This window comes from Hemicordylus capensis, chromosome 3 (genome assembly GCF_027244095.1).
Source record: "Hemicordylus capensis ecotype Gifberg chromosome 3, rHemCap1.1.pri, whole genome shotgun sequence".
Classification (NCBI taxonomy): domain Eukaryota; kingdom Metazoa; phylum Chordata; class Lepidosauria; order Squamata; family Cordylidae; genus Hemicordylus; species Hemicordylus capensis.
In genome coordinates, this window is record NC_069659.1 from 39,798,704 (window position 1) to 39,825,368 (window position 26,665).

The following is a 26,665-nucleotide window of genomic DNA, read 5'->3' on the forward strand; positions in this document are numbered from 1 at the left end:
CAACTTGTGGCAGAGAATTCCACAAGTGGAACTTATAAAGGTGCCTCCCCCCCCCACACCCACATACACACACCACCCTCAGGCCCCCGGATTATTTACACAGCCACCCAGAATGGCGGAACATCCCAGGTCTAAACAGGGTTATTCTGTTGGAACAACCAGCTCGGCCAGTTGTTCCAATGGAACATTCTGGCACTTGGTGTTCTGTTCCAGGATGTGCATTCCGTGCACACCTCTAGTGTACTTAACAATCCAATGTAGTCTGCTCTTGTCTAATATTAGCAGCCAGCACACAAAATTTAGCTCCCGTACGAGCAATTTCTAAATTTGGAATGGAAAGCAAGTAATAAAGTGCATCCAAAGCAGTTGAGCCCAGCCTATAACTGGCAGCATTTCACAGATGGAAACAGGGATACCTTTGTAACAACCAATTCTCATACCAAGGATTACTGCCCAAGCCCCACATGGACTGACACATTGCTGGATTTCATTTGTTCTTTGCTGTGCACTGCAGCACGTCTTAGTGTTGTGCTCCCATTTACACACAGGTGAGCTATGGACATGATGTATTTACCCACTCATGGAGACTGAATCTTCAGAGTCTCTGGAGAGGGAGCTGAATCCTGAAGAAAGACAATTCAACAAACTCATGTTTTTTATTTATTTAAGAACTGAACAAGACATCTCCAAAAGGCAAAAACAGGGATAGTGATTTCCCAGGGACAGACTCCAGAAAACAGGCACTGTCTCTGGTAAACATAGTATTAACCAGGGACATTTGGAGCCCATGTATGGGCAGCCTGTACAGATCTGATTCCCTCACAGATAGTCTAGCCCTCTTCTCAGAATGTTCAGATGTCATGAGATTCTAGCCATTTTCCTTATGGAGATGTAAGAAATAATGTACAAGCAGTTTTATCTGGTTGTTCCATGTGCAGTAAATCTGCACCTATCTCCCTTCCACTGTTCTGGCCAGAGAGCGCAAAAGCACCAGGACGAGTGAGAAGCATTTGAACACTTGAGCATTTTTAATTTCTTTTAAATTAATAAGTTAGAATTTGGAGATTGATGACTGTGCCAGACTAGCCAGTTTGAGCTAATACAGAGATTGCCTAGAACCTGTGAGCTGATGAAATCTGATCTGCAGAGAGTAGGAGAGCGAAAGCTGGTGCAGCGTAGTAGTTAAGAGATTGAGCTAATCAGGACTTCCCCAGTTCAGTTCTTACCTCTGCCATGAACTGTATGAATCATACAAGAGAGGCATTCTGAGCATGCTCAAGAGTACTGGTGTGTGTTTATTATGTATTTATGTATTTATTTATATATTTATGTATTTATTTATTATTTTTATTTATTTATTCGATTTCTGTAACGCCCTTCCAAAAATGGCTCAGGGCGGTTTACACAGAGAAATAACAAATAAATAAGATGGATGGATCCCTGTCCCCAAAGGGCTCACAATCTAAAAAGAAACACAAGACAGACACCAGCAACAGCCATTGGAGGTACTGTGCTGGGGGTGGATAGGGCCAGTTACTCTCCCCCTGCTAATTAAAGAGAATCACCACGGTAAAAGGTGCCTCTTTGCCAAGTTAGCAGGGGTTACTACTTCACATGTTTCAGGACTGGGCCCCCAAATCCTTTCGCCCTCATCCCAACCTCAGTGATGAAGGAAGGCACTCTGCACATTCTCAAATTCCACATATTTTTATTATTTTGTATGCTCCAGGGTTGAGCCCCTCCTCCCACATGTGTGAATTCTGCAAATTTGAGGCAGGTCCCACTCTTTTAACTCAGGCCCCAATCCTTTAACGCCCACTAAAATTAACTGGAAGGGGCTCCCGTGCACTGAGTGATTGCCCCAGGCCCTACACCCCACCAGGACACTCTAAGGACAGCCCTGCCATTAACAATGGGATTAGGGACTCCAAAAGTGTTTCTCCATCATACAATTCATACACTAGGTGGCCTCAGACAATCACTGTTATCTCAGCCCCTCCTCCGCAATAGAAGATAAGAAGTCTGACTTACCTTACAGAACCACCTTAAGTGGCGCAGCAGGGAAATGCTTGACTGACAAGCAGAAGGTTGCCAGTTTGAATCCCCGCTGGTATGTTTCCCAGACTGTGGGAAACACCTATATCAAGCAGCAGCGATATAGGAAGATGCTGAAAGGCTTCATCTCAGACTGTACGGGAGATGACAATGGTAAACCCCTCCTGTATCCTACCAAAGACAACCACAGGGCTCTGTGGGCGCCAGGAGTCGACACCGACTCGAAGGCGCACTTTATTTACCATTACCTTACAGGGCTGTTGTACAAATTACAACAAAATAAGTGATATAAGTGGAGTGCTTTGGATGCTGAAAACACTGTACAAATATGAAGTATTAGGTCTCAGCTAGGCCCTTGTCAAGCCAGATACACCGGTGAAACCTCTTTCCACCTTGGTGCACTTAATTAGAAGAGGTTCTCCCTCTAATTTAGGACATGACAACCCTAACTTCCTCAGCTATCAGGCTAGAGAGTCTAGAGATGAGTTCCTGAGCATTCATACTAGGGCTGTGTGTAGAGATGTGCTTGAATGGTTCTTGTCCAGGCTGGTGGGGCAGGGAGTGGTTCCCTTAAGGAGCTGGTAAGCAAGTCCACTCGTTACCTGCTCCACGGCCACCCTGCTGCTTTTCCAGGTGCTGCGCTCACCCTAGCAATGGCTGCATTGGGCTGCGGTACTGTTCCCTGCGGACTGCATGCGCAACAGCGGCACACACATGGCGTCCACACATGTGTGGACACCATTTGCGTGGTCAGCAAATGGTACTTGCAACGCCATGTGTGTGTTGACGCCGCGTACACAGGCTGCAGGGAACAGCACTGCAGCCCCAGGCAGCGTGCCCAGAAAAGCAGCAGGGCGGCAGCCGAGCAGGTAAAGACCTGCTTACCGGCTCCTTAAGGGGACTGCTCCCTGCCCCGTCGAACCGGTTTGGCTGTGGCCGCCTGAGCTGGTTCAGCGCTTCCCAAAGGAGGTGCCGAACTGGCTCATGCACATCCCTAGCTGTGTGTCATGCCGGACACACAGCTGGAGATATCAGAGATGTTGGCGCTGATGTGCCCTCTGTTGGGCATTGTCAGAGGGAGTTCTGCAATGACCTCCAACAGTTGGAACTGTCAGGAGTCTCCCTGATGTCAGTCAATCAATCAGTGTTTATTTAGATCAAAGATCAAATACAGAGTTTAAAACAAACAAACAATACATACATAAAATTATTCCCTGATATCGTTGTGGAACTTTGTCAGGCATCTGACAGGTCTGGCGGACCCTTCCTCCTCCTCCTCCTCCTCCTCCTCCCCCCCTCCAGTAGTGGAGAGGGAGAGGACAGGCTACATGTTGTTTTACCTTCTCCCTGAAGGGAGCACACAGATGCCTTCTTTGGCTTGAGTTTGGAATTGGCCTTTTTTCCATTTGTTCAACTGAATGGCTCAGGGTGCTTCTGGAAAATGAAGTTTTTTCCTGAGGCTTCAGGCATGGCTGCATGTGTGTGCTCCCTTTGGGGCAAAGGTAAAACAAAATGTAACTTGTCCTCTACCCTGCCCCCACCCAGTTAAAAGTGAGTACAAAAGGGCCGCAAGAGCAGATTCCTGTCATCCCACTAATAGCTGACATGGCCCCACCCAACAATGTCCCTGTCATGTCTTCTCATGACGCACTTTGTCAGAAACTGGAATTTTTTACTGTGTGCTCATGCCTAGTTTATACCCAACACCATCAGGCTCCAGTGGCCACAGCTATCTATCTGTCTGTCTATATGTCTATCTATCTATTGTTTTTCTATACTGCCTAGTATAGAAATCTCTAGGCGGTGTACAAATTAACACATCATATAAAACAAAACATTTAAAATTCATAAAAATAGATAAATAGATAAAAACACACATTAAAATTTAAAATTAAAAAAATTAAAAATCTGCAGGGATGAATTGGTGGGGCCGTCATCTTGGGAAATTCTCCTTTACTGAACTCTGCCAATTTAAATATAACTAACCCTTCTATCACTGCAGGCTGAAAAGAATTTAATACTGGAAGAAAGAATCCAGGTGCTTCAACAGCAAAACGAAGACCTCAGAGTCAGGATTGATCAAAACACTGTGGTGACAAGGTCTGTCTAAATATTTGCTCCTGAACTTAACTTTTTAAAAGGCAGCTATCAGCTAGTTTTAATTTACACCTTTTTCATGTTAATATTAGAAGCAACTCTTTATAGAATCATAGAATTGAAAGGGGTCTGGAGTTCATTTCAGCTAATTGAGACAGAGTAGCAAAATGTCGAAGAAATTGAGCTGTAAATGAGGAATGAATGATTCAGATCTTGACTCAGACAAAAACTCATTAGCTGGCCTTATTTCTATCACTAGCTATTGGAATCAGCCCCTCATGGGTAATAATATTGGAGGATATCCAGAGCAAAAGTGCACCCGTTCAGCAAGAGAGCAGCCTAACCAAACTTCCTGAGCAGCCTCACCGAACATACTCTGGTTTATCTTCAGATCGTATAAATCTTTCGCCTTTTACGAACTTCCCAACTATAACTGCACCAGTGCAGTCCCCAGTGCCCCCCCCCCAGAATATGTTACTGAGGGTTTTGCAGCCCTTGGGGACATATTTTTGTCTAGCACAGAAGGCTTCCTGGGGAAGGGAAGGGCTGCATTGGTGGAATTAGCTGGGAAGTTCTGTTAGGCTGCTGTCTTACCACACTACAGCATCCTTGCTCTGGATGTCAGCCACTGATCTCACTTACTGAGTTGTCAGAAGGATTATTGAGACAATAGCCCTATTCACATGTTATGTTCAGCACTTGTGCAATCCCTGCACAGTGTACAGAGGTACAATTATTCACATGTTATGTTGAACACAAGTACAGCAGTACTCTTCCTATCTGTACCATGCATTTGAGGAACCTATATCTAGGTTCACTTTTAAAACAAATGCAGGTACAGTCATTCACACAAAAACATGTACATGTGTACAGACATCTGAATGCAGAAACAATGTGGTGTCTGAATAGAGTTAAGATCTGACTCTGAAGTAATTTGAATGCTTTAAAGTACAACTTATAATGATTAACCCACTCCTCCATACACAGAGTCCTCCATAAACAAAACTTTCCTCCATAGGAGTTGTCAACACTACTCATTTACAGCGGATCAGTGCTGACTTGAAGCTTATTTCGCAAGCACTTGACCTTCAACATCTGTGCTGAAAACATCTGGGTATTGGGGCAGACACTACTGAAACCCATAGTCGTATGTTTCAAATTATACCACTTTGCAGATGGGTGAATTTCCCTGCTAAGCATTAGCACAAGACATAGTATATGGGCACAGGAATGTCACAGAAATACTGCATTTAAAGACCACCACGGATGCCATATATGTATGGAAGCTGAGCGTGGCATATCTTGGTGTCGCTGCTTATCTTTCCCCGTTACACCAATTTTATAGGGGCTTTTGTCATTTTTTGTTTTGTTTTTGCTGCTTTTTGTTCATACCTGCAGCATGTGTTATTTTATTTCTTAAAATATCCATATCCTGTTCGTGGGGCTCAAAAAGACTATAATAATAATAATACCAATTAATAATAATAACAATAGCTCCTACTACTCCGACAATACAAGAAGGCAGTTAACAATAATTCAGTACTAAAACAAGAATTAAAACTTAATATATATAAAGAGAAGCCTAGACAAATTAAATGAAACAGCAGGATGTGAAACAGAAACAAAAAGCCAACAAAGGGAACGCAGCAAAATAGCCAAGAAGGAGAGCTGCAACAGCTCTCTGAAAGAACACAGCCAGAAAGGAGTAGAACAAGCTTCTCTGGCAGCAGGTTACAGAGTCTTGGTGCCACTGTTGAAAAGGCCCTGCCCTTGGTAAGCTTCCCCTGTGTATTTCAAATGGCGAGAGGACCAAAGCAGGACCTCCATAGAAGACCTTACAATTAGGTATGTGCACAAACCTGTTCGGCCTTCTATTTTTAGAACGATGAACAGGTTTTTGAACCCCTGTGTTTAAACCAGTTCAAACGTGGGGGCGGGGGAAAACACATCAAAACTGGAAGCTCCAGATGTCTGTTATAGGAAGAACAACAACAAAGAGTCTTGGGGTACCTTCAAAGAATAACACGTTTATTGCAGAATATGCTAAAGCCCATTGTGTTCGATGCAGCTGTAACTGGAAAGTAATTATTTAGGATGGGGGGAGGCAGATCAAAGCAACCGGCCCATCGATCCCCCAGGAATAGCACCATAACACAACCATGCAGTTGTGCAGTTCTGTACATCAGAAAGAACTGAATGCATGCCCCCAGAAACAATGATAGTAGCCTCAAATCCCTACAACAAGAAGCATCACTTCAGTTTGGTTGTCCTGTTGTGCTTCCTGCTGGCTCACCACGGTCACTGAGCTTAATGCTAAAACTCTGATTATCTGCATCCATCATCCAGTCTCCCACCTGTCTCAACCGGAACTATTCCCCGAGGATCCAGTCCCTTGGCTGAGTAAATGGAGTACCTGCTGGCTGCCTTTTAATAGGTGGGCGATGCTCCCTGTCCCGTCCTTGCCCTTGTACAGAAAAGCCATCTCTGCTGTAACCTGAACGTTCATTCCTCCTGTGATCTGCTGTTGTCAGCATTAGATGATGCAGCAAAAAGTCACTCCTGACACTGTATGTGGGAGAGAGGGAGATGATAAACTGAAGGGCTTTTATTTGGTTTCTGCTTGCCAAAGCAAGACAAGTCAGTGTTGAGCGCATGCTGGTGTTATCAAAACCGCACCTGTCAGCAGACAGCCACACTGTGTGTGTGTGCAGATTGTGCAAATGGCATTACACAAGAGTAAGCCCATTACTACTATTTTGAATATTTATACATTGCTTTTCAACAAAGTTCTCAAAGCAGTTTATATATTAAAAATGCTAAAGGTGGCTCCCTTTCCCATAAGGGCTGACAATCTAAAAAGAAACATAAGGTAAACACCAGCAACAGCCCCTGGAGAGATGCTATGCTGGGGTTGGATAGGAACCAATGTTGCTCTTCTCCTGCAAAATATGAGAGGGTCACCACATTAAAAGATGTCTCTTTTATGCCCAATGGGCTTATTCTCAGGGAATATTATGTGCACAGTTTTATCAGCGTTAATTGTACTGTGCTTTTCTTTTGTGCTGGTCTACGATGATATAGCCACCTAATGGCGCAGTGGGGAAATGACTTGATTACCAAGCCAGAGGTTGCTGGTTCGAATCCCTGCTATGGGAAACACCTATATCATGCAGCAGCAATATAGGAAGATGCTGAAAGGCATCATCTCATACTGTGCGGGAGATGGCAATGGTAAACTCCTCCTGCATTCTACTAAAGACAACCACAGGGCTCTGTGGTCTCCAAGAGTCGACACCGACTCGAAAGCACACTGTACTTTATGACGATAATAAACTAAACTAATAAAATAAACTTCCCAGGGACGTACCTTTGTGTGGTGTTTCAGCCACTATTTCTCAGTGCTTTCTACCAGAGATCCTTTTAGGTGGAGGTAAAGCACAGCGGGGGAATGCTTGACTAACAAGCAGAAGGTTGCCAGTACAAATCCCTGCTGGTACTACAGGTGAAACTCGGAAAATTAGAATATCGTGCAAAAGTCCATTAATTTCAGTAATGCAAATTAAAAGGTGAAACTGATATATGAGACAGATGCATTACATGCAAAGCGAGATAAGTCAAGCCTTAATTTGTTATAATTGTGATGATCATGGCATACAGCTCATGAAAACCCCAAATCCACAATCTCAGAAAATTAGAATATTACATGGAACCAAGAAGACAAGGATTGAAGAATAGAACAATATCGGACCTCTGAAAAGTATAAGCATGCATATGTATTCAGTACTTGGTTTGGGCCCCTTTTGCAGCAATTACTGCCTCAATGCGACGTGGCATGGATGCTATCAGCCTGTGGCACTGATGAGGTATTATGGAAGACCAGGATGCTTCATTAGCGGCCTTCAGCTCTTCTGCATTGTTTGGTCTCATGTCTCTCATCCTTCTCTTGGAAATGCCCCATAGATTCTCTATGGGGTCAGGTCAGGCGAGTTTGCTGGCCAATCAAGCACAGTACACTGTATACTTTTCAGAAGTCCGATATTGTTCTATTCTTCAATCCTTGTCTTCTTGGTTCCATGTAATATTCTAATTTCTGAGACTGTGGATTTGGGGTTTTCATGAGCTGTACGCCATGATCATCACAATTATAACAAATTAAGGCTTGACTTATCTCGCTTTGCATGTAATGCGTCTGTCTCATATATCAGTTTCACCTTTTAATTTGCATTACTGAAATTAATGGACTTTTGCACGATATTCTAATTTTCCGAGTTTCACCTGTATATCGGGCAGCAGTGATATAGGAAGATGCTGAAAGGCATCATCTCATACTGTGTGGGAGGAGGCAATGGTAAACCCCTCCTGCATTCTACCAAAGAAAACCACAGGGCTCTGTGGGCACCAGGAGTCAAAATCGACTTGACAGCACACTTTACCTTTTCTTTTACAAGGACTGAGCCTGCATGCAAAGCCAGTGCTCTGCCACTGAGGTATGGCTCAGCAAATATTAAATTATTCTGCACTTATGCTTCTAACCTTTTTTCTTCTTAACTTCTAAAATGGCTACGGTCGGGCTCACACATGCATGTACATTGCCTGGTTTGTGTCCCTTCACCCCCCACCCCACTGGGATGCCTGGCAGCTGAATGTGGATACCTTGAGAAAGATTGTGTTTGAGGTGACATTGATGCAAACATTGTCTGCAGTGTTATATTGGGAGATGACTCAGTCACACGTGTGGTTCACCACTTAATGCTGTTGTGATCAAGGGATGAACATGCATGCAAAAACCAGCCATAAGATTCATGGCATAGGACAAGGAAAATCTTCCCAGTTTCTAGACTCTTTTTAATATAATTACTGGCTGAGAGAGAGCAACCTAACAGAACTTCTCAACTAACTGCACCAGGGCAATGGGGAAGCAGCCATTTTTGACGCCCTTCCCTTCCCCAGGAAGATCTCTGTGCCCCTGAAAATATCACCCAAAGGGCTACACAACCATCAAGGACATATTTTCAGGTGGCACAGAGGGCTTCCTGGGGGAGGGGAGGGCATCAAAAATGGCTGCTTCCCTGCTGCATTGGTGCAGTTGGGAAGTTCTGGTAGGCTGCTCTTGCATCATGCTGGTGCATTCTTGCTCTGTATGTCAGTCACTGAAGAGAAACTGGTTTACTATGAAAGCAATATATTGGTGAAGTCACCTTAAGTGGTGCAGGAGCGAAATGCTTGACTAACAAGCAGAAGGTTGCCGGTTCGAATCCCTGCTGTTACTATATCAGGCAGCATCAATATAGGAAGATGCTGAAAGGCATCATTTCATACTGTGCAGAAGGCAGCAATGGTAAATCCCTCCTGTATTCTACCAAAAGAAAACCACAGGGCTCTATGGGTGCCAGGAGTCAAAATGGACTTGACGGCACACTTTACCTTTACCATTTCAGGGAGGAGAGGAGAAACTATTTTTGCCTGTGGGAGGCAGAGAGGATGAAATTTTTTTTAAAATGGAAGAAATCAATGTTCAGGAAGATGTGAGAATGGTTTATGGGAAAGATGCAATGATATGGTGCTCCAGAGGGGTTAGGCCATGATTTATGGAAGTCAAAGACAGCTGACACACCTGACAACACCTTGTTTCCCCCTCCAGACAGTTATCTGAAGAAAATGCAAATCTCCAGGAATATGTTGAAAAAGAGACGGAGGAAAAAAAGAGGCTGAGCAGGACGAACGAGGAGCTGCTGTGGAAGCTTCAGACTGCTGAGCCCATGAGCCCCGTGAAACTGTCTCCGACCTCGCCGACGCGTATTTATCGCTGCTCCTCAGGACCTCCTACCCCTGCTAAAGTCAGCACAGTGCCAAGATGACAGGCTCATGCAGCTGGTGGCACTGACTTGCCCTGACCATGTCCCAATCTACTGAATGTTATCGTCCGAGAAAGTATTAGCCACAGTATAAGTAGATATCCAGGGTCCGTTATTCTATCAGCATGCTCTCTAGCTGCATAGCTGCAGACGACTAGGCAGTATACTCTTGTGGTTCAAACATCAGAAACCCCTAGGATTGGCACATTGTTGCCCTCAAATAGCATGTCCAGTGTAAGCTGATGTGTGGAAATCACTACCAGGGTTAGAGCCAACAGCAAGAGACAACTCGATTATTACTTCTCGTTCACTCAGAATGAACTTTTCGCTGCAGTTTTTCAGGTTAGTTGCAAGTTCAAGTTCTGAACAGCTCTGTGTATGTGCGTGTGTGTCTGCAGCCAGGTATGGATCATCCTGGCATCCATGCACAGAGGCGCACAGAAGGCACGCCTATACACACCTAACTATGTAGCGGAAGCTGTTCTGAACTGCGTTTTTTTTAATATGTGAACAGATTCTACAAAAGTGCTGATATTTTTTCATGACCGTCAGCAATTTTCTAACTTGTGCCTAAGACTTATACTGAAATGAAATGCATTTTCTTTTCGTCAAAGCTTCCCAGGAATATTTCTATCCAAACTAAAAGCAAGTTACACAGAAGTAGAAGCACCTTCCAAATGGCCACCAAGTGGTACATTTTCTCAAGCAAAACACCAGCGTCTTTGAAATTCTGAAATAGTTACTGCCTTCAAACATGATTGCTTTTTGATCAATGACGGACATGGTTATTCATCTATCTCCCCAGTCAAAATTAGAATGCTTCCTGCTGTTGGAAGTATCAGATAAACAGGCCTCAAATTTTATAGCCCTCTGTTTTATTTGTCAGGTTGAGTCCATTTTAGCCAACTGTGATCATTTTAAAGTACATTTTTAAAGCTCTTTGATATGGTAGCAAGGCAATATACATATAAATGTAAATTTATACATTTGTTCCCTCAGATAGTTTCTTTTTTTAAAACCATGGTAAGATGGCCTGGAAAAGTTCTTCCACACAAGTTTGCCTGAGAATACAAGGTATTCTGGATGTGCTACACCAGGGACAGGCAACCTTGGCACTCCAGCAGCTACTGAACTACAACTCCAATCATCCCCTGCCACAATTTATTGGGAGTTGTAGTTCAGCAACAGCTGGAGAGGCACAGTTGCCTACCTCTGTTCTACATGCACATTTTGTCCTCCATCATGTATAACAAAGCCTAGTTCTGCTGATAACAGAGCCAGGCTGTTTCTCATACAGCGGGCTGGTCCAAGCAATCCATTGGTGCATCAGTAGTTTTAATGACAGCAATGAAGCAGCATGTAATCTAGGGATGCATGACTTGGGCCCTCCAACTGTTTTTGGACTACAACTCCCATAATCCCCAGTCACAGTGGCCAGTAGTTAAGTATGATAGGAGCTGTAGTTCAATGTTTGCAGGAGGGCCAAGTGTTCCGCTAATCTAAGGTAAGTGTCCCAGAACCCTCCTTGCAATGTTGACCAGGTTGCTGGACTTCTATTCTGTGTGCCATCAGTATCCTCTGCAACATTCCAAAGGATCCTGGGGTGCAGCTCTCAACTTCAATAAGTAAAATAGTCTTCAGTTGGCTGCGGGCACAGAAAAATAATCACCACCGCACCAAACCGCGGGATATAATATCTCTGTCTTTGTTACAGTCATAGGACCACAAAGGACATCGAGCTGGTAGAATGTAGGCTAGTTTCCCAGAGAGTAAAGTAGCAGTCTGTATAGTGTTAGGCCTTGAGAAGGTTCTTAAAAATGAGTTAGACAATGAGAATCCAACCCAAATCCCTTATTGTCTTTGATGTGATAGAGGTGGGGTTCCAGCAGTTGTGTCAGATTTGTTAGGCTTAGCCCGTGAAAACGTTGAACGTAGCATCGGACAGTTGTGGAGCATGAATCATCCAAGCAAATGAAATATTGTTTTCTTTATATCCATGTGATACTTTGGTTCTCAGTTGATGGACAGGCGTCAAAACATAGAGTACAATCCTTCATGTTCACTTTAGAGTCCCTTAAATCCAGGACAGCTCAACGTGCCAAAACACACTGAGTCAAAAAGCAGGAGTGTTGTCCTCAGTGAGCTGGGCACATTAGCGACTCCTAGTCTGAAGTCCACACAAGCACCTGGGGTCCAGCACAACTGCTTGATGTTTGTCTACAGGACTTGATAGTAATCTAGGCCCAAAACATAGGCTGCAGTTGGACAGCCAACACTGTTAGTGCGCCACAAGCCTGTGGCCCAATACCATGATGTACAAAGGTTAATTTCTTTTTTAAGAGAAATTTATTTTTATAGCGGCCTTGCATGATACTGTGATACAGAGTACATCCTAGATAAGCTCATGTCATTTTAGTTGAGTATCACAAACAGGTCTAGATTTGCATAATGGGCAACAGAGAGTAGGATAGTTGTGACCATGACTCACTGGTATAATTTTAGCCACGCTTTCATACTGCACTTGCTAAAGGCACAGATGACACCACAGTGCACCTGTTTCATTGTTACATTGCAGTCTTGTATAATGTTGGTTCATGCAAGATATGTTCCTAAGATGGTGATAAATTTGCATTTGCTTATGTTGCTCTGTAGACAGTGTATTCATCTCCACTTCTGGACTAGTGGAGCCAGGCTGTGGATAGGTGGGAGGGGATGGGGTAGGGGCTGCTTTGCCCATTGTCTTATCTGTTCATGCTGCTTTCCTCATCTGTTCATTTATCACCTTCATATACAATAAATGCTTCCAGATATGAATTAAGATTTTAGGCGTTAGTGGCAGGGAACTGCCTTCAAGTTTCCTTTTTTGCCATTTTCATGATAATGTCAAATCACCAGTTACATTGCTCCGATTTATTTGGTACAGATTGTAGATCCCTGCTTCTTCCAAACAGGTAAGGACTAGAATCCTAACTTCCTTTTCAGGTGTCTTTAAAACACAGAGATACTAGGTATGTCTTTGTAAGGTCAGCTGCAATTGTGAAACCCATGTTTTGCTGAAGCACAAGGACTTTCTCCAACTTTCACAAATATTCTACTCCAGTCTAGCCTTTTCTGACTTCTAAAATATAAAATTAGAACACAACTTTTTCTACATTGACTACATTAAAGGATTCCTTAAATCCATTAATATGCTGTAGAATCCATAGGAAAGTAAAGTGTGCCATCAAGTTGATTCTGACTCCTGGCACCCAGAGAGCTCTGTGGTTTTCTTTTGGTAGAATACAGGAGGGATTTACCATTACCTCCTCCCACACAGTGTGAGATGATGCCTTTCAGCATCTTCCTGTATTGCTGCTGCCTGATATAGTACCAGTGGGGATTTGAACTGGCAAGCTTCTGCTTGTTAGTCAAGCATTTCCCCACTTTGCCATACAGTAGCCTAAAAACAAACTTTTTATTTTTAAGCAATTATCTTCCATTGTCACCTTAAAAAAAAAAAAGGCTTATGAAAATGGCAGCCTAGGGACTGTTTTTCCTTCATGGAATGTTCCTTTCTTTTGAGCAGCACGCTATAGACAATTACCCATTTTTCAGCCCTTAAATATCCAAGTATTGGGGGAAGAGGAGGCACCTTATGTATGTTCTTAGGTCATACAAAATAAACCAGGTGACCATAGCTGAGATTCAAAGAAAAACTAGCTCTTGGACATCTGAGGAGACTTTGGTATTGTTTCTCAAGCAGCAGCCCCACCCCTGCCAATTGCACATAGCAAGCCAGTTTTGAAATAAAGGGGATTTTTAAAAAACAAGCAGTTCATAATAGGAGATGGGGGAAGGATTGACTGTAACAGTTCAAGAAACCGAAGTCAACAATCCCAGTGGCCAGGTCCAGATCCTTGAGATCTCAGCTGGAATCTCAGCCCATGCAATCTGCTCCACTGACAACAGTGAAGGAGGCACACACAGGTTATAAGAAGGGCACAACCAACCAAAAATGTTAAGCTGGCAGAGAACATGTGGGAAGTGGGGAATTTTTAGATCAAGTGTTGTGCAAAGCGAGAGTAACATCCCTCTCCTTCCAGTTTTCTGAGGCACTAGTCTGGGAAAGACTGCACTGTTTGTTGCAAGGAGGACTGTAGCACTGGCCAAGGTAGCCATCACTACCTTCTTGGGACTATTCTCCTTAAAGGCCTGCCTGTTTTCTCCAGGAAGCCACAGTTTGTCCCCACAAGAGCCTGGATGTGATGAAGTGTGGACAAATGATTCACTCAGTTCTTCTCACCATGATCTCATATCACATCCAAAGTCCATAGATGTTTATTCCTCTTTTCCACCCCCACCCCACAACCCATGCTTTGGGATGTGCAAGGGAGACCACGCACCACTGAGTTTCAGATAAGTGGAGGCACCATGAAGGGAACCATACTTTTGCTCTATGTCCTTCCCAAACTGGCTCAGGATTTCTCTTTCCCAGAAGTCCTCCAAGGCCTCCCACTCAACAAGAGTCTTCCTGAGAAATTAGATCGCAGGGCCCTGCTGCTTTAGGAACCTTGAAGGTCCTGCAAAAGTTCCCAATTGAAAAACTAATGCATGGAGGAGCAAAAAGGAAAATGTTTTCTTCTCTTGTGCTACATATGAAACATTATTCAGAACTTTGAAGAAATATTTGCATAAACTGCATTTCTCACCAATAAAATTAGCAGATACTGAATGGCAAAAATCACTTTTCAATTAACAATCAATAACCCGAATCAGGTATTTTGTGTCTCTCTGCACTGATTGCATTTGTGTCCCATGGACACCTTTCGGCTCCTTGTGTAAAGTTCTCCCCACTCCATGCAGTAGGAGGTTTGCGGTCTAACTTAATGTGACTATTTGAATTACAGGAAAAAGAGTTTGTATTATTTCCGTTACAGTGTACAGGTGTGTGTAATATATTAATGACAATAAATACATGCTCCAGCATTAGTGTCTGGTGTACATCACTTGCTCTTTTTATGGCACTCCGGGTAGTCAGAATCTAAAGAAGAGTCTTAAAAAAATAAAGTGGAGAAACCCAAAAAACCAACCCCCTAAATAACCAACCAAAAAGCGGGGGACAGAGAACCCAGCCCCCCGCCAAAACAACAACAACAAAAATTGCTTGGAGTGTAAAGTAACCATTGAGTATATTGGTTTCCCATAAACCTTGTGAATTCTCATCTTTTTAAGGCAATGATCCTGTCCGAGAGAGAGAGAGAGAGAGAGAGAGAGAGAGAGAGAGAGACCCAGCCACATAAGCTGCAAGTCCGTCAACCAATTCCTCCTCATGAACAGGAGCTTATTGCAGCAAATACTTCACAGAAGTGCAGCTGCCAGTAGCAGCCTGCTAGAACCAGCAGAAATACCTTCTTATTTCTTTTCTGTTTTTAAGGATGAAACTATTTGTTGAAATTTCAGGGAACCATTTTAATGCTGCATCACATATCAACAAACTGATTTCCAAAGTTGAAGACATATTTACAGTGTCATTTACAGAAAGATTTCTATGAACCAGAGGCTGTGGTCCAGTAATATATTTAACATTTACAAGAACACAAAACCAAGGCTGTCTTTTCAAAGGGGGAAGGGAACCAAGATATGAAGACCTAATAAAACAGAACTCCATTGAAATGGGAGAAGAAAAAAGCAACTTCTGCAACATCAGCATCAGAATAATTGTATCACAACAGTAAGAAACTCCAAGGAAATTAGAAAAATAGAAAAGAATGATCAACAAAAAGGTATATACATTTTACTAAAAAAAAAAACACATGCAGATTCTTTCATGGCTTCTGGGTTAAGAGATGTATTCCTGAAGAAACCCCCACATGTTCTGATAAGTATGTAGCATATAAACCAAGATGGTGCCCCATCCATTTTTTGTGCTCCTGAGACCAGATGGACATAGAAAGGCACAATGTAAAGATAGGAAGCCTTCCACTTCATCAGGCACCCACACCCCACAGCCCTGACTGCTTGCGATTTGGGTAAGACCAGCCCTCACTGTTTCGGAGTTCTGTCATCTTGGCATAGCCTTTTATCTTGCGGCACATGTCAAGAGCAAGGAGGAAATATACCCTGAGGAAACACAGGTTTGGATTTTCATCACAGGCATTGTTCTCACCACATTTGGCTTCTGCTTTCCAAGGACTAGAATATGAAAGTGTCTTATGGAGAGGTGTTCCTACATGGGCTCTGGGTAACAAATGCCCAATAACCTTTACATTGCAAAATGTGTCCGAGATGCAGTTATTAAACTATCAAAAGCAAAGTATTTGGACAAGCAGCTAAACAATGACATGAAAGTCCAACTGAAGTAAGGAAAAGCAACAGTATGTGCCCAATCCTCATACTTGATGCATCAGCAAATAAATGTTAATATGGAATCACACTGACTTCTATGTGAAAACCATGTCCCAAATCAGGATGTTTTATCAGCACTAAAGGTGCATACCAGCTAGCACAAAGAATCTTTCATGACGAGAGTGCTGGGTTGCAATCTACAACTCAGTTATTCCAAGTTTATTCCAGATATGGTTGACAAACTTTGGCTTTATTAAGAGACCCAGTTGCAAGATAGAATTACTTCTCATCCCTTCGCTGTCAGTACAGTTTCATTACAATTAAGCCAGCAAAAAAACCTCTGATCAATCAATAGAAGCTGATTTTAATCAATGAGGTTGGCAATTAAGGGCAGACAAATTAATTTATTTTAGAACCTTTGGGACAAGGTTTATTATTGCAATAGGGAACAAAAACAAAAACAAGAAGATTGCAGTGGTGCTTCCATTTCAGAAAGTGAGCTTTTAATTCAACTTGTAAGTTCTCACACTTCTTTCAGTATCTCAAAAGGCACCTATATGAGGCTTTGGTAACATGCAAATTTATGTGAAATTTAATTGCTTAAAAGGCAGATGATTATCAACTAAAATTTCTTTAATTGGTTCACTGCCACAATTACAAATAAAAAACATTCCAAAGGGCATGAAGCTGCCTCCAAGCTCTCACCTGCCTCCGAATTCCACTCTATAATAGCCAAACCTGCATACATCAAACACATGGGAGCACTTCGTACCCAATAGCACCCTTAACAGCAGGACTTTTGCCTTTTAGTTCATGCCGTGGAGGTCCAAAGCACATTTTGGGAACATAATTTGTACAGTCATCATAGGAACATTGCATTGCATTACCCTGTCAAGAAACAGTGTAATAATATTTAGAAAGATGTAGAAGAGGGGACAGAATCAGTTCAATCAGTTGGGAGTTATGTCATTAAATATATATAAGCACCCAGAATTTCATACACACAGAAATAGGCTTCTGCTCACATATCCTAGTGGGATACAGAATCTAGAGCAGGGTATCAAACTGTGGCCCTCCAACTGCTGTTGACCTACAACTCCACAGTGGCCAGTAGCCAAGGATGATGGGAGTTTTAGGCCCCCCCCCCGGCGGACCACAGTTTAACACCCCAATCTAGAAGGTATGCACAAATAGCAACTGCACAAATAGCCATGTTAGAAAATTGGCGAGACTGCTGATCAGCTGTTTGATAGGGAAGTAGAAACCTAGCTCTCCACCACACACTCACTCACAAGAGATACAGGCACATACATTTGAATTAGGTTTATATAGTACATCCACTCTACTCAAGTCTCCATTATGGCAAGACACCCTGTGATCCACAAAGGAACCAAAATGAAATCTAATCCTACTAAAGTCAATGGTAATAAATTAGGAATAAATGTAACTTCTTTATGGATTCGGCTGCCTGCTCAATGTTGAGTCAAGCCTATTTTGGAAAAGCCTATTTAAAAACAGCCTCCTATAATGCTTTGGTTTCAAAGCTTTCCCTAGCCACAATCACCCATCCACAAATGGCCCAGAGCTGAAGCAGCAGCCATGGGTCCCTGAACATAGACGTGGCTGCAAGGACAATGGATGAATTATAAATTTATTTATTTTTAAAGCTCTTAGTAGAAAATACACGTTTGGCTAAAGGGGGTAGGAATTAAAATTGCATGGGTTTCCCTGTAATTGAATGCTCCACACTCCAATGGTGTTGAACATGTAGCCACCTTTATGTTCAGGAAATAAAGCTGCTAAGGAATGTAACAGGCAATGAGTTGACAAGAAGAAAACGGAGGTCGCTTCCAACTCTGAAATTCAAGGATTCCAAGGTGGACTTCAAGTCCAACCCCCTGCGCAGTACAGGAATCTGCTACAGAATCCCTGCCAGATGGCAGTCCAGCCACTGCTTAGAGACCTCTTCTGAAGGTGAGCTCTCCTTTAGGGGAGGTTTTCAGAAACAGAGACTGGACAGTCATCAGTCAGGCATGGAGAGGAGGTGTCAGCAGAATCCTTGGCTGGACAAAAATCTCTCTTCTAAACAGTTCACAACTGGGTGCCAAAGGGCATTTGCATTGCATACCATTTTGGACCAGAATATTTTGATCCCAAAGTCTGAGGCAAGATTTCTTGCGGTGTTCTGAAACTGTAAATTGGAATGCTCGTGGATCTTCAAAAGAAAAATAGGAACAGATCATCTGAAATCCCTGTTTATGGTGTAGGATTTCCCCCCTACTGATCCGATTACATGTTAAGGAGATAGTTGCTAGCTGAGTACCAGCAGACACATTCAACACTGGAGGGAGGCAGGAGAGCATGAGAACCACCACCGATAAAGACAGAATGAAAGTGCTTAAAGATGCGAAGAGATGAGAAAACCAAAACTTTTGTTTTAACTAGTTACTTTCTGCCACAAGACTAGGTATCTTTTCTAACGATTCACATTACATTCCACAAACTGAATTCACCCTGCCACATGTTTTGCACTCATCGACATGACCCGCAGTGTCCCAGCACTCTGGGTGGGGGCTGCTGTGGTTGCACAGGCAACCCCGACGCTATTAAGGAGGAGCCATTGAGCCAGTAGCGCGATTGCAGTTATTGTATCACCACAATGGTGATACAGGCACTCCCTGAGTTACAAACATCCAGGCATACAAACAAAGCTTCATAACATATTACATTAAGAAGTCCCCAACTTACAAACACCAACCTGCCCAAACAAGTTGTCCCTCTTGGGAACTATGTGCATTCCAAGTTACAAACTCTTGGAAGATACAGGCTGGGGACTGGCTTGTGTAATCACTCATTCTTAACAGCATCAGGACTGCCTGCTAGAAATGTGAAGGCCTGAAAAGAACTGGGGGGTGGGGGAGAAACAGGGCTTTTCTCCCCCTAGGAAAAGATTGTCCCTACCCTCAATTTTCCCCCCAGGCTTTCCCATCTCTACTGCCTGCATGTACACAGTAGGAACATAGGAAGCTGCCTTATACTGAGTCAGGCCATTGGCCCATCTAGCTGAGTATTGTCTACCCAGACTGGCAGCAGCTTCTCCAAAGTTGCAGGCAGGAGTCTCTCTCAGCCCTACCTGGAGATGCCAGGGAGGGAACTTGGAACCTTCTGCAGGCAAGTGCTCTTTCCAGAACGACCTCATCCCCCAAGGGGAATATCTTACAGTGCTCACACATCTCCCATTCAAATGCAAACCAGGGCTGACCCTGCTTAGCAAAGGGGACAATTCATGCTTGCTACCACAAGGTCAGCTCTCCTCCCATAGGTCTCCTCCATGTTGTGTAGCCCCAGCATGGAGCATTGGCACCAGAATCCCACACACGATGTTGGCCAATGTAATTCATAACTCACTGGCCTGATAACTGGCAGCCAGTAGGTACAATCACCCAATGAACTGTGCATCTATGGTTGGAATTCAATTCAAAGTATGAGACAGTTTGAACCACAATTCAAAGTATGAGACAGTCCTCAGACAAGTTCCCTCACAGATTGAATAAACTTCATCCATAACTGTGCTCCTGTGTTAGTGGGGCTGATCCCACCCTAGAGCTTCAAATCTTATGTATCACTGGGAAGTCAGTCCCCTTGAACTCAGCTGGATCAAGTTACAAGTAAATATGCACAGGATCAGGCTGTACACAAGGCCTGTGCAAAGCTTCAGCCGAAACTGAATACTCCACACTGTCATTCTGATACCATACAGAGGCGATTGTTGGGATGGCTGCACCCATGCAGGAACCTCCATTGGTGCTGAGGAACACACAGCACTGCGCAGAGATGACTTGTGGAAATAGTCACCTCTGCACAACGGCAGGACTGTGCAGAGTATTTGGCTTTGGTTGAAGCTTCACACAGGTCTCCTATACATTATGTATATCCGACCTGGTTTTGTGTGTTCTCTCTCTCACTTTAGTGAGAGTTTACACATGCAGAAATATAAACCTAATAGAGTGAAAAGAATACAATCTTGAAGGAAGAGGCCACTTTCTAGACCCCCCTCTGTCCTGAGAGAGACCTGTCCAGTTATTTTTTTGTCTTGAACATTAATAAAGGTGGCAATACTTCAGCATAGAGTTTTATATGTAAAGTCCCCTAGCTACTATGCTAAACCAGCTTCTTATTTACAACAGTTATCTGCCTATTTACAAAGACACACTTTAAGAAATGCCAACTTATTCTTCACAATAGCAAAGCAGCATCTTTCAGGTTTTCATCAATGTACTCAAACTTTGTATGTTTATATTTAGGCTTTGGAAAGGGGTGGAGAGAAGGAATTGCACCTTTAATGCAAAGTCTGTCTGGTTTTCAATGCTTCCTGCTCTGCTAATTCAGACCAGGGGTGGGGAGGGAAGAGTCTGCACACCCACCACCTGTATCCCATGAGTGCAAGGGATGGATAGCTGCAATGGGACCAGTAGAAAGAGCCCTGGGATGCCGTGCTCTCTGTGGAGACAACAGCTGCTGGCACCAAGGAGACTCAATAACAGGGCAGAGTAAAATCCTTCTCCCTCCTGGCCCTTCCCAGACACTCTCCTCTCTGTGGGACACCTGGGGTTACAGAAGATAAGGCAACGTTTATTATTCACTAGGTGAACAGGAGCATTTATGCAGTTCTAGTATACCTGATCCTGATACCTGGTATCAGCACTACTCCCAAGGAACCTCTGCATCCTTAGTGAAGCAAGCAGACCATGAGGCTAAAGAGGTTCCTATCCTAACAGTTATTTTACTAGAACTTAAGTCTTTCACAGCAGAACAGTATTCCCACTCATGACAAAATTCCTACGTGGAGTCACTTCCATGGTGGAATGTGTGTGAAGCCCATGTTTCAATAGAACCTGTGTGAGCGTGCGTGTGTATATGCAGTGATTTACAGATATATAGGACCCTCACAAATATAAGAGATTTTTACCCTGTTTTCCCTCCTATGCTGAAAAATGAATACATAAAATCAGTTCTATAGCCACATCATAAAATAAATGCTAATCACCACCACAGCAACTACAGCCACACCAAGTTATAAAAATGTATTCCCAAAAAGCTTGCTAGAATGCGACTGTTATCTATATCTACACTTAGACACCTCTTGTAATGAAGTCACTGAGAGAAGGAGTCATTACAAAGAAAGCCAACTTCAGGCAGCTTTCAGTTTCCTCTCCTGACCAGGCAACATGCAGAACAAGGCCTCATCTACTTAATGGAAACAGATGTTTAGAAGGAAGAGGACACTTCTTAAGGTAAGGTGGGCACAGGCCCTTACTGGAAATGAACAGCGCCTTCTTAACAGAAGCAAGTCCAACAGGCAAGAGCAATGGCCATATATGATCTCCCTCAAACCTGTGCTAGTTAAGAGAGTGGCAGCCCTTTTGTACAAGTGGCAGCTCCTGGACGGTCTTCAATGGCAACTCCACAAGAACAATCATTTTCATAATCAGTCCAAGAGATTCTAAAAGCAGGGGCAACTTATTTTACACAAAGGAATCAAGGCAATGTATATATATATATATATTAACAGTAAGTGATTTCTGCATAGGAATTTTGTCATGTGTGGAACAGCCATCAGAGCTAGTGTAGCCAAATTGGGGAGCTGTGAGCTCAAAGTTCCACTTAGTCAAAGACTCTGTAAGATGGGAATTCTCTGTGTCCTACAGAGACAAGCTGGAAGCTCCAATCGGAACACTGTACAAGAATGCTGCATATACAAAGCCCAATGAGTTCTGAGCTACAACCAGTTCTTTTTATCGGGAGAAACTATTCACACTTGGTCAAAGTATCAACCTCCTTGGCTTGCTCATTATGGCCCTCTGACAAAAGGCCAGTTGTGGCTCAAAACAAATTGGGTTTTCATTTATTGACCAGTCAATTATTCTCTCTCTGCCCTTTTACTCCTCCTATTGGTCTGATCATGATTTCATGGAGCTGAAAGTATCTAAACAAACCAACAGGAGTTTGGACACCACAAAAGAACATTTTTCCCTCTGAATTTCCCCACACGAAATAAAACCCTACAAAATAAAAATTATCTTTCTTCCAAGTGCCACTGTTTCCCACACAATCCGCCTTGACTGCAATATATAAAGCATAAATACCCACAAATAATAACAATAACAATAATAATAGTAGTAACAACAATATTCAGGTCTTCAACATAAAAAAGACAATGAGGTGGGTCTCATGATCAGTGAGACCCGCTTTTGAGGATACTGCGGGGAGAGCGGGCTAAGCCCGCTCTCCCTGCAGATGATCGGGGCAGTAGCCCTGGGTTGCCTGATCGGCCGCCCACACGATTGCTGGCTCCGTGACGTGACCTCCCCTCCGGGGGTCTCCTTGTGAGTAGCCACGGCGCGGACCTGCGCCGCGGCTACTCACAACCAGATAGCCTGGGTTTGCGGAGCACTCGCTCCGCAAACCCGGGCTAAGAGGAGGGCTACCAAAGCGAGTTACCCGCTGGAGAACCACCGGGCTCGCAGCCGAGCCCGGTGGTTCTTGCGATCAGGAAAAATTGGGCTAGGCTTTCCTAGCCCGATTTTTCCCAATCATGAGAATAGCCCCAATGTATGAGAAAAATAATTAAAAAACATCAGAAAGCTGGTTTTTGTATTTACAGCAAGCATCTGCATGAAATAAATTGTTTCCTTTGGAAATATCTTTTTAAACAAAAAATACAAAGAGGCAGATCTCTGCCTCTGCATAGATTAACGGACACCTGATTCCCCGCCCCTGCCCCTGACCTGACCGGAAGATTCACAGGTGGCTTGAGTGTGACAAGAAGCTACTTCCCCAGCTTTTGCTGCTTACTGGGATACACCCCTTCTGTTAGAACAAGGGCTGGTAACCTTGGGTGTAGCTTGGGATAATGGAAGTTGTAGTCCAAGAGCATCTGGGGAACCAAGGCTGAGAAACCCTGTGTTAGAGAATGTACCAGGAGTGTCTGCAAACAGTATGGAAACCAGTTCCACATGGCTCACCTGGACTACAGCCATCTTCTTGGTGGTGTTTACCAAAAGAGAACATTGCTTTATTGAATTAATGAGACTAGACTATTATGTGTGGTCAGTGCTCACGTGCTTATGCCTCAAATGCGGATAGCAGATACAAGCTCCTTTTGCTTTTAGTATTGCATCCCCCACACCCCACTTATGAGGGTAGAATCAGCCCCTTCTAAACAGGGGTGAGTAGCCACAATAAATCTGCTTAACAGACCAGATAGTTGCCCCAAATCTTCCAGCTAAACAGAGACAGAAGTTGGTTCCTACTCTGTGCCAGAAGAGTAAAGCTCAACACAAGCCAAGTTCAGCACAGCTCCTGAAAAGCATGTGCTTTAAATAAATTATTTTAAAATGTAACAATAATAGACAGATATGTTTGGGGGCTGGGCCCAGAAGATCTAGCTTCAAACTCTATCTCTACCATGGAATTACTGGATGACTGTATTCAGTTGGTTTTCTTTGCTTCAAGGACTATCAAGGATTCATCTCATAAAGATATGGTGAAAATGAGGAATACAAAGATTGAAAAGCACTTACTCTGACCAGTGTTATCCCATACGTCCCAACACCCCAAACTATGCAGTCAACAGAGCTGCGCTCGATTTTCCACTTTCATACACCTGCCCAGGTAGAAGACTAATAAGGAACCACATATTCTACGCAGTTATACAATAAGCTAGAAGCTTTTCTCTTAAGGACCCACTATTTCCCAGAACAACGGTTTGTGTAACGACAAGAATTCAGCCTGCAAGCCACTACCTTAAAAGAGAGTCGCAACACTGCGGGTCAAAGCACAGGAATGACTTGCACAAAATAGGTCAAGTACAATGGATAAATAACACAACCCAGTGCTATCCTTAACCAGTTCAGCCCTGGGCAAAGGGGCATTTTCATACCGCACAAGAGGTTGACTGTGGTTTGTTGATGTGTTGTTGTAGGCAAGGCCCCTTTTTCCCCCCAATAGTCCTATGTGGATTATTTTGCAGACCGACAATGCAGCGTCCGCTCCTCTTAAATCTGAGTACAGTACCTAAGGAGTTAAATTCGCAGGCCCTCTGAAAGGCTTGATCTCATAGCAGCATTGGAAGTGAACTGGCACACAGAAAAGCGCTTTTCTTTCCATATGCTTAACACAGAGGGGGGTGGGAAGAGAGCTGCCAGCACTGGGTAACAGTGTTGTTGGGAGTATGCCAGAGGCCTGGCTTTCCCCTTGCAGTCTCTTATAGCTGCACCACCAAGGGGCAGTGACGGGGCATGGAAGTCCACCAGATGTTCCAGAGAATAAAATACTTCAGGGTCCCAGAGAAAAGAGCATCCTTCTCTGCACCGGATGCTCAGCTGTCCTTCCAGACAACACACCGTCAATCATTTACAACTGTCCACATTGTTGTCGGTACTTCTTTCTGCATTTGTTGGTGCCGCCGAATAAGAGGCCTCCACGCTGTGCCACATGCCATAGGCAAAATAAATAAGGAAGCCTGAAGGGATGAAGGAAAGGGAACGATTTAACGCCGAGCATAAAGTCCTCTGGTGTACAGGCTATTACCAGTTTTCTTAAGAACTAGAATCAGGAGCCACTGCTGGCACACAAAGATTCGGCCAAGAACACAGGCTGTGCTGGGCCTCACTACCAGCTCAGCATGTCTTTCCTTTACACCGGAGACTCAAGGCCATAAAGCTTGAGGGAGAACTCCTGATGTAAAGGAAGACTAAATACACTGTTAAGAGGCCTCTAGATGTTCTGGATCTTTCCAAGGCCAGGGGTTACAGTAAGAAGTCTCAGCCTAGCTACACAGAATCAGGCATCAATTCATATGTCGTTTTAAGATGAACTATTGTGTCCTCATATTTGCATGTCAATGAAATAGTGAAATTCCTTTTGCATTTTTACATAATGAAGCTCTTCTAAATGAGGGGGAAGAGTTTGTGTATTTACCATAACCCAGGAGCTCACTAGGGGTGTGCAAGGAACCGTCTGGCCTGGTTTGGTTCGAGGCTGCACTAGCCTCGAACGGAACCGAGCCAGTTCGGTTCGGCCCCCCCTTGAACCCACCCACCCCCGGTCGGGTCCCGGAACTTTTTTTTTTAAATTTAAATGTTAAAGGAACTACCTGTAGCCCATTTGGGGGGCATGCTGTAGCCACGGGAAGGTCCACACGGGTTCCCTCTCCCCCCGCCGGCCTTCCTCATCACCACCACGCCCGGGTAAACATAGCCTTTTTGGCCCTTTCGGACCTCCGTAAAAGCGGGCGGCCGCCACGCATGCGTAAATGCCCTCTGCGAGGCCATAGGGCATCTGTGCATAGGCAGCCGCCGCCTAAATGGTGGCCACTCGCTTTTACGGAGGCCCAAAAGGGCCAAAAAGGCTATGTTTATCCGGCCGCAGCGGTGATGAGGAAGGCCGGTGGGGGGAGAGGGAACCCGCGCGGACACCACCACCACCCCTGTGGCTACAGCAAGCCCCCTGAAGGGGCTACAGGTAGTTCCTTTAACATTTTTTTAAAAAAATTAAAGTTCATGGACCTGCTGGATCGGACCCGGTCTGGTTCTGGTCCGACGGTCTGGTCTGGTCCGACGGAACCGGGGTGGGTGGTGGGGTTCGGTGCAATCACAAACCCCTGAACCAAACCGTCAGACCGGTCTTGCACATCCCTAGAGCTCACTATAAATCAAAGGCCTCCAAGCAGGGCTTGACAAATCCTGAGTGCCAGGGAACACCGTAGGCACCATAGAGCCTAGAAATTTAACCACAGCACCTAGACAAGGCTATTTAGAGGCAGAGTTATTTAAGAAAGCCTTTAATTGTCCCTGTTCTAAGTATGCTACTTATAAAAGGGGATAAAGAGGAGCCCTCCCTCTTTACAATATCCATCACTGGTAATTTTGTCAGATATCTAACGTTCGGCTCCTAAATTTCTGGACTGGCTTCTGATCCAAAGGGAAATGGTCAAGGCCTGCCTTCAGGGCATGGTAAATACAAGCTCTCACCATACTGGTCCCTCAGTCAGAAAGAAAAGTGATAGGAAGTCACCCAACACAGCTTTACCGGGTAAAAAATGAACATAATAATCAGGCCATTAAAGACTGACTGCACCAGTCAAGCAGAAAGACACTTTGGCATGTCAGTGTTTAACCCTGCAATTTCAACATCTCCCGAAGAATGCCGAAGGAGTTTCCCTCAGTGTGTGTTCTTAGCCTTTCTGCACCTATGGATCCCTCAGATATTACCCATGCACCCCTACCTTGTTTGTATATATTTACTCTAGTAAAATTAGCAGAGGGGACAGG

At 43.9% G+C, this 26,665-nt stretch overlaps 2 protein-coding genes across 11 annotated transcripts in view; one reads left to right on the forward strand and one right to left on the reverse strand.

The window, feature by feature from the left end:
* MTUS2 (microtubule associated scaffold protein 2) overlaps positions 1 to 14,972 on the forward strand; it is a 498,194-nt gene extending 483,222 nt beyond the window's left edge. For 2 of the 3 annotated variants that reach the window (XM_053312197.1, XM_053312198.1), the window contains exons 14-15: positions 4,058 to 4,155; positions 9,794 to 14,972. In XM_053312197.1, coding sequence (XP_053168172.1) covers positions 4,058 to 4,155; positions 9,794 to 10,010 — 315 coding nt within the window. In that variant the 3' untranslated portion in view covers positions 10,011 to 14,972. Of the gene's footprint in view, positions 1 to 4,057; positions 4,156 to 8,600; positions 8,640 to 9,793 lie in introns of all 3 variants that reach the window. The other variant, XM_053312196.1, reaches the window with a different exon arrangement.
* Positions 14,973 to 15,430: 458 nt separating this feature from the next.
* Positions 15,431 to 26,665, reverse strand: part of SLC7A1 (solute carrier family 7 member 1) — a 69,789-nt gene continuing 58,554 nt past the window's right edge. For all 8 annotated transcript variants that reach the window (XM_053312204.1, XM_053312200.1, XM_053312207.1 and 5 more), the window contains one exon: positions 15,431 to 24,855. In XM_053312204.1, coding sequence (XP_053168179.1) covers positions 24,743 to 24,855 — 113 coding nt within the window. In that variant the 3' untranslated portion in view covers positions 15,431 to 24,742. The remainder of the gene's footprint in view (positions 24,856 to 26,665) is intronic.